The 10690-nt window shown below is 38.9% G+C and overlaps 1 protein-coding gene across 1 annotated transcript; it reads left to right on the plus strand.

The window, feature by feature from the left end:
* Window positions 1-8606: 8606 nt before the first annotated feature.
* LOC109012140 lies at window positions 8607-9422 on the plus strand. Its single transcript, XM_018993684.2, has one exon. The coding sequence runs from the start codon at window positions 8607-8609 to the stop codon at window positions 9420-9422; it is 816 nt and encodes a 271-aa protein (XP_018849229.2).
* The last annotated feature ends 1268 nt before the right edge of the window (window positions 9423-10690 follow it).

The raw sequence follows: 10690 nt of genomic DNA on the forward strand, positions 1-10690 counted from the left end.
ATGAGATCGATGCTTAGTAGTAGTGAGTGTGTATGCATTTCGGAGAGTACAAGTCCTAGTCTCATTTTTGGCTTGGAAGAAGTGGCTTGGTGGGTGTTGTAAAGGAGTCGATACAATAGTATTAGATTCAAGAGATTTTGGCTTGGAGTTTTTTTTTTGGTGAGTCGATTGGAGTGTGTAGTCGAAGCGGGTCACTCAATGGAATGATGGTTGGCAATAATTGTTGTGATTATCTACAGGAATTAATTGTGACTTGAGGTTACCTAGGAATTTAAATTTTGAGGCTATACTTTCCTTTGGAGATTGAGCGTCCAGTTGGTTAAATTAAGGACATTGTTATTTAAATTGAAGAGAGATTGATAGGTCGTCATGTAAGGTGTATGATATGCTCTTGGAAGTTGAAGTTTAGGCATCAGAGGTGGATAATATGATCAAGTATGTCAGTTAATAAAGCATTAGTATCCATGGGTGCTTTGCAATGGCTTTTGGTGGATTGAAGATTTGAGCAGTATGGCTTGCCTTGAGGTTTAATAGTGATGTGCTATTGAAGGAACTAGTCGTGCTAATAATAGCTTATAGGAGTAGAAGTAGGTGGGCGAGTTACCAAGAAGGTTTCGATAATGTTTTGGTGAAGTCAATGGTGGTTCGTAGTGAGTTTAGTCACTGCCAGATTAGATGTTATTCAGAATGTAGGTGATGAGCTTTTGGGTTTAGGTTGTTAGGTAGAAGTTTATAGGCACTCTTATTGGTTGGCCGGGTTGGAATCGAGCCTTTTAAGGTATGTTCCTTATCTTAGATGAGACGGGTGTATTTTGGGGTGATGTTACTTATTTTCAATTTGAGATGCTGAGGTTGATTGATATTGGTTTTCTATCTGTGATAGTGGATGGATTTTGTGGAATATTGATTTTGACCACGGCAGCGAGAGTTAATTGAGGAATATGAGTGATAACTCATGGTTTTGGGAAAGAAAATATTTTCTACCAAAATGCGATAGAGTTTTTGGTTAGTAGGTATGGAGTCACCTTGTACTCGATGGTGTTAGTTTTATGAGGACATAAATTTTATGCATGTGGTGAATATTCGAGTGCGCAGCAGAAGTGTGATATTTTTTTGTTGTAATTAGGAGTTCAAAATTTGTACTGATTTTGAGAAATTAGTGGTGACTTAAATTTTGAGAAGATACTTGTAATTAGAGATTAATCATTTGGTAGTGCAAAATTTGTTATTGATGGTTAATTTTGGAAGTGACCATTAGGTTACCAAAGGTAGAATACAATGAAGGTTTAGAAGTTATAGCATATGAGTCTATTGAGGTTAGCACATATTTTTGTATGGAGCTATTAATCATTGGAATTTACTGAATTTTGTATTAAGGTTCTTGATGAAAAGGAGAATTTTGAATAACATTGCCACTCTAGGAACACTAGGCATGATGTGCCACTGGGGGACTAATGCAAATATGATGGATATCGTCATGTTTATTGAGAAATGTGACATGCTGTCAAGTTAAGGCTGAGTATCAAAGACCTGCAGGTAAACTTCAACCTCTCCCTATTCCTGAGTGGAAGTGGGATGATATTTCTATGGATTTTGTTGTGGATTTGTTGAGTACCCCTAGTGGAAAGAACTCAGTTTGGGTGATTGTGGATCGGTTGACCAAGAGTGCAATTTCTTGCCTATCAATAATACCGACTCTTTAGGTAAGTTAACTCGATTGTATGTCAAAGAGATAGTGCGTTTGCACGGAGTACCCAAGAGTATCGTGTCGGATCGGGACCCGCGGTTCACGTCCCATTTTTGGAAAAGTTTGCAGGCAGCTTTAGGCACTAAGTTGAAATTTAGTACTGCATATCACCCTCAAACTGACGGTCAATCAGAGTGCACTATTCAGACTCTTGAAGATATGTTGCGGGCTTGTGTCATGGAATTTCAGGGGAGTTGGGAAAATTATCTGCCAGTAATAGAGTTTGCTTATAATAATAGTTTTCATTCCTCCATTCAAATGGCCCCGTATGAAGCTTTGTATGGAAGGAAGTGTAGATCACCTTTGTGTTGGGATGAAGTTGGCGAGAGTAAATTAATTGGGCTTGAGATAATTCAAGGAATGAAAGATCAAGCTCGGTTCATAAGGACTAAAATGGCGGAAGCTCAAAGTCGCCATAAGAGTTATGCAGATACAAGGAGAAGAGACTTATCCTTTGAAGTAGGTGATTGGGTTTATCTCAAAGTCTCTCCTATGAAAGGCATTAAGTGCTTTGCTAATAAGAGAAAACTTAGTCCCAGGTATGTTGGTCATTTTCATATTGTAGAGAAAGTTGGGCTTGTCGCTTATAGAGTTGCATTGCCAGATTATTTTGGGGAAGTTCATGATGTGTTCCATGTGTCTTCATTGAAAAAGAGTTTTGGACATCAAGAGCCACGTTTTGTTGACCCTGGCAGTATATTTCTTAAGTCTGCTCTTAGTCGAATATTATTCCTGTCCTAGTTTAATGTTTGACCTTGCCAATTTCGAGGACGAAATTTTATTTAAAGGGGGGAGGATGTAACACTCCTTATTTTAGTGTATTTTTATTGAAGGATTATTTTTATTAATTCAAAATTTATTCTCTTATTTTAAAGTTGTTGGATTTTTAGTTAGTTTATTTTATGATTTTAATTTTGTGAAAATTATTTTGATGTGCTTTCTTAATATTAATTATTGTTATGCATTTAAATTTTTCTTTATTTTAAATTAGTTTATTGTTGGGTTTAATTATTTTATTTTCATTTAATCACTACGTTTGAATTATTTTATTTTATTTATTGTTTTGAAATCTTTTTCGTTAGATTATTTTTGTGACCCAAGATGTGAGGATTAGACCTCATTTCTTTCCTTTAATTTTTTTTCTTTTTTTCTCTTTTCTTTTCATCTTCTTTTCTGTTTCTCCTCATTTTCTTTTCTCCTCTCTCTCTCTCCTCTCTCCCGCTCCCAACGCTACCCTCCCACTTTCTCTCCCCGTGCATTTTCTTCTCCTCCCCCAGCCCGCCCCCGCGCGCCGCCGTGTCAGACACCGCCCCTTCCATTAGCTTCCCCACCGGCTGACGACCACCTCCCTCCATTCGCAGCTCCTTCCACGCCGCCATTCTCCTCCACGCACGGCTTAAAGCCGCGACCTTCCTTGTGCTCGCGCGCCGCCGTCGCGCCACCTCCGGCCACCATTTCTTTACCACATCATCCTCGACCTCTTAACAACCTAATGCACCCAACCCCAGCTCCGATCCGCCACCGGTGAAGCCCCACCATCAACATTTTTGTTTTAAACTTTGTGGTCTTCGACCGCCCTCTACGCCGCCACCCACGACCAACCACCACCACCACCATTAGCTTCACCGACATCCCTAAGCCCTTCCCTAGTAATATCGGGTCTTCGTTTGTACCCATTCAAAAGTGAGTTTTTGAGACCCACGCCCACAGTGCATTTGGCATTGTTCTGTTGTTGTGTTGCCACTTCTGGCAGCTCTGTAATCCTTCAAAAATTATAAAATAGCACTGTAAGTATTTTTTCAAAGAACTTTCGTGATTTAAATATATTTTTGCACTAATTCATTTCACTGTGATCTGGTTGATTTTGGCGGACTGAGTCCGAGGAGTAAGGGGGTCGGATGGATTGGTGGATGAAGTTGTTTGTGTGTTTGGACTGTATTGAGTGTTGTTGGATGTTGGTTATTGAGATGTTTCATGTACATGGCATATTTGTATGCATGATCATGTTTGTAAAGGAAACTGGGTTTTTATGTAATTGCATTCATGTTCATGTGTTTATTGAAAACTGGATTTTCATGTGATATGGTTTTTGGGTGCGTGTGTATCACGACCCCAAGCCGAGATGGGGCATTATCTCGGTGGAGCTCATCTGGTCACTCGGGAGCGAAATATACTCAGTGACGTCCCTTGAGTTGTCGTTGGGTGACAACGGGATCGGACGGGATGGTAACGCTCTCGTGCCGACTCCGTGGCCCCTCTGTTGGCGGGGGCTAGAGGATGCTTAGCCATGAATGCGCTGGGCGCGGAAATGGGCATCACTCATTACGAAGTCACACGCACGATCGTTACCCATAGAGTGGCGAAGGGAGCCAGGGTGTATGGATGGTCCCTAAGGGAGATCATGGTGCATACAGTTAAAATGGATAATGGGCTATTTTCTGGGAAAATAGCGTGTGTTGAATAAATGAATTTTATGTGGGTCATTTTCTGGAAAAATGACGAATTATTATTTTTGGGCCAAATGGAATTTTGGCGTGTGTTGGAAATGTTCATTTTTGGAAAAAAAATGATGTTTTGAGAATAATGCATACTTCATCATATGCATGCATGTTGGTGCATTAATGCATTTTTAATCTCGTGAGTTGTTTGGATCTTACTTACCTGCGGTACCGTTTTATGGTAACGCAGATTTCAATGCAGATGAAGCTGAGGGTGAGCCTGAGGATTCGGCTCTGCCCGAGAAGTGATTTGGGATCACTCGTATTTGTATTTGGCCTTGTATTATATTTTTATCTTGGGATAACTGTATAACTCTTTTTAATCGTTTTACTTATGTTAATTTGTATTAAAAATTCTAGTACTTAGTTGACTTATTTAAATTATCTGCTGCTTTGTTTATTGTACATTGTTGAATGTACACACACTTGTTCCCGTACATGGGGGTCGGGAGCGCCACACTATCAATCCTAGAAGGAGATGCGCAAACCGTCATAGATGAAATCACCAATGAAGCCCCTCCACCATTATGGCAAATAACACCGATCATAGATGATATTCTTCAAAATATTTTCCCTCGACATGATTGGAGAATAATCAAAATACATTAATCTCAAAATCAATGCACGCATTTTGTGGCGTAATGGACAGCAACCAGTTTAATTTTTGGTCATACACATATACCCTTTCATAATTTTCCTAGTCACTTATTATATATTGATAGTGGCAAAGATCTGCCTTGAAACTTTGTGTAACTCTTTTAATTATTCATTAATATTAAGCATGCTGAGAGAGAAAAAAAAAGAAAAAAGACTAGCACCAGCTTAGACAGGGTTTCGGGCCTTCCAAGAAAGTACATACGTCCAAATGAGATCACCCATGCATTTATATTTTCCATGTACTGCTTTCAAAAGGAAAAATGATGATAGCATGCATTAAAGTGCTTTGAAAGTTCATCCTTATATTGTGTGACAAGGTAATGACTTTCCCACCTATTTTCTTTGCTAGTAATTAATACTTGGTTAAGTTGTCTTGTTAGATGTAGAGATATGTACATATGAAATTTGGATTGATATGAATAATGCATATTAATATATTCTCTACATTTTGTGTTGTTTTCTATAGAAACCTAACATCAGCTTCTTTCTGGCTTTTGATAGGATGTCTTCCATTCACCAACGAATATAACAAATTGGATCGAATGGGTGCGAGTTTTATAGTACTTTCTTTAAAACTAAAACTATTAAATGAAAAATAATATATTTAATCAAGTTATTAATTTTTGTTTTTTAAGAATAGCAGTCTTTTAATTTTCAAAACAAATCTTTTTAAAAAAGAAATATAAAGCTGAGAAAGAATAATAGACACTTGACTAACTTCGTTATCTGATGATATTGCATATAAAACACTGGATTCATCTAACTGGTTTCTTTTTTTTTTTTTTTTTGCCCTATATATGTGGTATTAAATGAATCCAAAAGATTTTATAAATCTAATTAAATCTAAAATACTTTATGCATCTTTTAAAAATTTTAAAAAAAATTAGAATATTTAAAAATAGTGAATATTATAAAAATATAAATTATATATATTTAATGAAACAAGTTATATTATTCTCACGGATTGGACAGCTAGTTTCGCATAAATTGGAGATCAAAGGTTCCAGATACATGCAAGGCAGGTGCATGCAAGAGTACTGTTTATGTAAATGCTCATGGGGATAGGGGAGCTCATGTGGGGATTATTCTTTATTGATTTCCAAACGTGCTTTAAATTTTTAGTAGTAGTTGCCCTGTTTGATTTCACAAATGGTCACATCTCATCTCATCTCAATATTCAAACACCAATATTCAAACACAAATATTTTTCAATTTTAATTTCTCATTTTTTTAACTTTTTCATCTAATCATTATCTAATCATTATAATTTTTTCAAACTTCTAAAGAAAACACAATAAATAATTCAATTTTTTCAAATCTAAAAAAATTTATTAAAAAATTATATTCTAATTACAATACTTTTATTCAACTTTTCTCTATTGATCTCTTCTAAAATCCCATAAAACATCTATTTACAAATTATTTCATTACAATTCACAGATTGCTCATATCATCTATATAACCAAATCAACCAATCACTTTAAAGAGCATACAAAGTCACAAAAGTATTATCATTGGGGAATACAAGTAAAGGACGTACTTGAGGAAGCTCCCCCGTAAATTTACTTACAATTAAAAATTCAATGTATAGTATATCCCCACTTCTCTATAATTGCACCTCTCGTGAACAATAGAAGATGACTTCTGCCATTGCCTTACAAGGAGCGTCTTCCTCGCTCTCGTCAACTTCTTCTTGAAGATACACACCTTCGCAATCTACTCCTCATATTTCTCTCCATGAAAAGCTGTTGAGATCTCTCTGTTATTTTTGGCAATGCCGCTTATTCTTGCACTGATGTAAATAGCGTGTTTATCGGCTGTGTTTCACATATGTATATCATTTGCTTTACAATTGTATATCTTTCCTTTTTGCTTCTTTACAGTTGTAAATTTACGTATTCCTCTCTAAACCTTTATATAAGTAAAACAAGAGCAATGCACAAACACATGCTATTTTTCCTTACATGGTATCAAAGCCACTAGAGGATTTTTTTCCAATGCCTTCCTCATCCTCTACATTTTCGCTTCCTATTGTGGAAGAGCTTGCTTCCCTTGATCTATCTTCTTCCAAAATTAATCTTCATGATATCTCCATCAAATTAGCCTCCAACAATTATCATCTCTGGAAAACCCAGGTTGCCCCTATTCTACGTGGTCACAGGCTTCTCGATTATGTTACAAATGATCTTCCTTGCCCACCTACAGCCATTCATGGAAGTAATGGTGCTCTCACTTAGAATCTAGCTACTGTGAAATGGCTCCGTATTGATCAATTGATCCTTTGATGAATCAATAGCATGTTGTCCGATGCTTCCCTCTCTCAGGTGATCAACAGTGAGACCTCCAAAGAAGCTTGGGATGTGTTGGAAATGTTGTATGGTCAACATACTCGGGATCGTGTCCAACAAATGAAAAGTGAGTTGCAATCACTCACCAAAGGTACTACTTCAATGGAAGAATACCTTCACAAAGCCAAGTCTTTGGCTCTTGCACTTCGCGGCGCTAGAAAATCAATGGAAGATGATGATTTTATCATATGTATACTCAGAGGTTTGGGCTCTGAGTTTGATCCTATAGTTGCTGCTATCAATGCAAGAGACAACTTCCCTTCTCTTGAACTTCGAATTTCTACTAGTCGAGACATTGCTTCGGCTGTTACTTTCTACACAAATCATGTTGCCCCTTCAACAAATTGTGCTGCTAGAAATTCTTCTTCTTGTGGGCATCAAAATCAACCAAAGTTTAAAAAAAATTGTGGCGGTGGACGTTCTCATGGTCGCACAAACACTACATGTCCTCAATAAAACTCCTCCTGTGGTGGTGGTAAAGCTTCTACACGTACTAGTCGTATCACCTGCTTTCAGTGTGGAGGTCCTAATCACAAAGCCAACAGCTGTTGTGCCACCAATGAAGACACCGAAAACTACTAAGCCTTCCTTGTTGTCCAAATTGGTGATACCAATGATAATACCTGGTATCTTGACACTGGCGCAAACCAACGTATGGCTCCTACAACCACTAATGCTAAAGGTATTCCACCATACATTGGTAACAACTCTATAATGGTTGGAGACACTTGTGGTCTTCCTATTTTGTTGTTGGTCATTTTGTTGTTCCAAAAACGATATCACTATCACGAATGCTCTTATTGTGCCTGATATTAAAAATAAGCTTCTCTCGGTTTCTCATTTTACATTTAATCACAATTGCTACTTTGTGTTCTATCCATGGGGTTTTTTAATTAAGGATCTAAATGCGAGTCGAGTGCTGTTTAAGGGCTTGGTTGAAGATGGTCTCTACCCTTTACATGCATACTCCACATCCTTTTCCCCTGTTGCATTTCTAGCTACCAAGGTTTGCAGCAATCTTTGGCATGCATGTTTGGGACATCCGAACTCCATAACTCTTAAGTCTATGCTTCCTTGTTTACCTACTTTAAATAAAAGTATTGGCTTTTGTGAAAGTTGCACTCTTGGAAAATCAAAGAAATTATTTTTTTCCTCTCATACAATCCATGCTAAATCTTTTCTTCGCACTCTTCACATAGATGTGTGGGATCCACCTCCCATCCCCTCTTATGATGGCTTTAGATTTTACTTAATTGTTATTGATGAGTATTCATGATAGAAATCACTACAAGGGCAAAAGCACACTCATGTTCCGCTGGATATTGTAGTTTCCAGTGTGTTAAGGGCTATTTCTGAATGGCGATTGCTAGGTCCTTGCCTGTCACGGTGAGGACGCTTGCAGACATTGTTTCGGATCGTCCATTACCTATGCCAGAGGTAATCGTTCCTATGCGAGAGGCAAAGTTGATTGAGGGGGAGTTGTGTTTCGTTTTCAATAAAGAGGAGATCAATCGAACGGCGACTCCGTTTCGGTTTTCTGTAGTTTTATCATTCCAGCGGCATCGTCTGTCTCTGGACGTCATTCGGGGGTATATTAAAAACCGTTGGGGATTAATCTCTATGCCGGTTGTTGGTGCTATGAGGAGGGCTTGTAACGTGTTGGTGCGGCTGACTAATGAAGCAGATTTTGTTACGGCCATGTCCAGGGAAATCATGGATATTGCTTCTGTTCCATATAAAATTTTTCACTGGACTCCTACCTTCAATGAATATGAGGAATCGGTATTGGCTCCGGTGTGGATTTTCTTACCAGGGCTACAGCCACATTTTTTCCATGAGTCAACGTTAAAGATTTTTGCAGGGTCTTATGGGAGATATCTAAGAACAGATAATGCAACAGCTTGTGTTTCAAGGCCAGAGGGTGCAAGAATGTGTGGGGAGATGGACGTATCGAAAGATCACAGGAGTTATTTCTGGATTGGTCCTCCTAATAAAACGAGAAGTCATTTTCAGGAAGTGGTATTTGAAACTTTACCAGCATATTGTTCAACATGCCGTATTCAAGGCCATTCGAAAACTACATGTAGAAGGGAAAAGTTGAATGCAGGAAAGCAGAAGAAAAGAGTTTCTCAGTCTAAAGCGGATTTGAAGAGATTTGAGAGGAGTAAATAGCTGTGGAAGTCAGTGAACAAGACGAATCTAGTGCAATCTCAAAAAAAGGCGGAGAATGGAATTGAACTACCAATTCTGTACATGCGACAAGATGGGGTGATAGTATCATCTTTAACAGTGAATGATCAACAGGAAATACAGCAGGATGGGGAAAATTTTTTTTGTATTGAAGGAGGAGGAATGGAGGTGAGTGATAAGGAATTGAATGCGGAAGGGGATACAGGAAGAAGTTGTTCGATAAACACAGCTGATTCTGTAACACCTGGACCCAATGAAGCTCAATTTGTTTTTTTTTTTATTTATTTTGTTCTAGTTTATTCTTTTTATTTATTTATTTATTATTTATTTTTTTCATTTCTTTCCGTCTATTTTTTTTTTCCACTTAAGTTCCCCTCTCACCCACGGCATGCATGATCACACACGTCTCTAATGTTTTCTTTATCCACTCCATGCACACACACGATTTTTTTTTCTTTTCTCGTCCGCACACATGTCTCCTATGGCTCTAGGGTTTCTTTCTACATTCAATCACCTTTATATATATATATATATATATATATATATATATACTTTCTGCAAAACCCAAAGCTGCAACACTCTCAGTTTCTTCCCACCGATCAAAAATCAACCCAATGCCTCCACCACGCACGTATGTTCGCAGCAGGCCTGCACTGCGTCTAGACCTCCATCAAACCCTCCACTGAGTTCCAGCCGCTGCTACCGTCTTCAACCACCACTCCACTGTCGCAAGCAAGCCAGCCCGAGACTCAACTTGGCATTACTGTATCAGAAAAGCCAACGTCGTGTGCACTCAACCGAACGGAAACCACCCAATGCGAGTCTTTCCCCTGCACGGCGGAAGCCACCAGTCATTGCCCAGCCCCTCGTGCAACCATAAGCCACCGTATCTGCACCATGCACACGATGCCAACCACTGGTAGCCACGAGAAGTCATCCCCTGTTTTTGATCATCAAAACAGAGCCATTTTTCTCCACATGGTAAGGCTCCTCTACGGGCTGCCCAACCACTAGGAGGGTTGCTGCATGCAGCCGTCGCCACCTCTACCTCGGGCCGCTATCACCCCCTGGAAATCAGTCCTCCACCGCCCAATGATGTCCAGCGCCACCGTCCGAAGCCTCCATGCACGCCACATGGTGCGTAATCTCCCTCTCAGTCTCTCTGTCTCTCACTCTCCATTTTCTCCCTCTCCCGTGCTTAACCCAGCTTGACAGGATGTCCGCTGCATGCCTGCTCTCCAGCCGCGTCG

The sequence above is a fragment of the Juglans regia genome, chromosome 6, assembly GCF_001411555.2.
Source record: "Juglans regia cultivar Chandler chromosome 6, Walnut 2.0, whole genome shotgun sequence".
Lineage (NCBI taxonomy): Eukaryota > Viridiplantae > Streptophyta > Magnoliopsida > Fagales > Juglandaceae > Juglans > Juglans regia.

Bases quoted from the DNA above. Each gene is read 5' to 3' on its own strand.
- LOC109012140 (XM_018993684.2), top strand. From the start codon at position 8,607: ATGGCGATTGCTAGGTCCTTGCCTGTCACGGTGAGGACGCTTGCAGAC.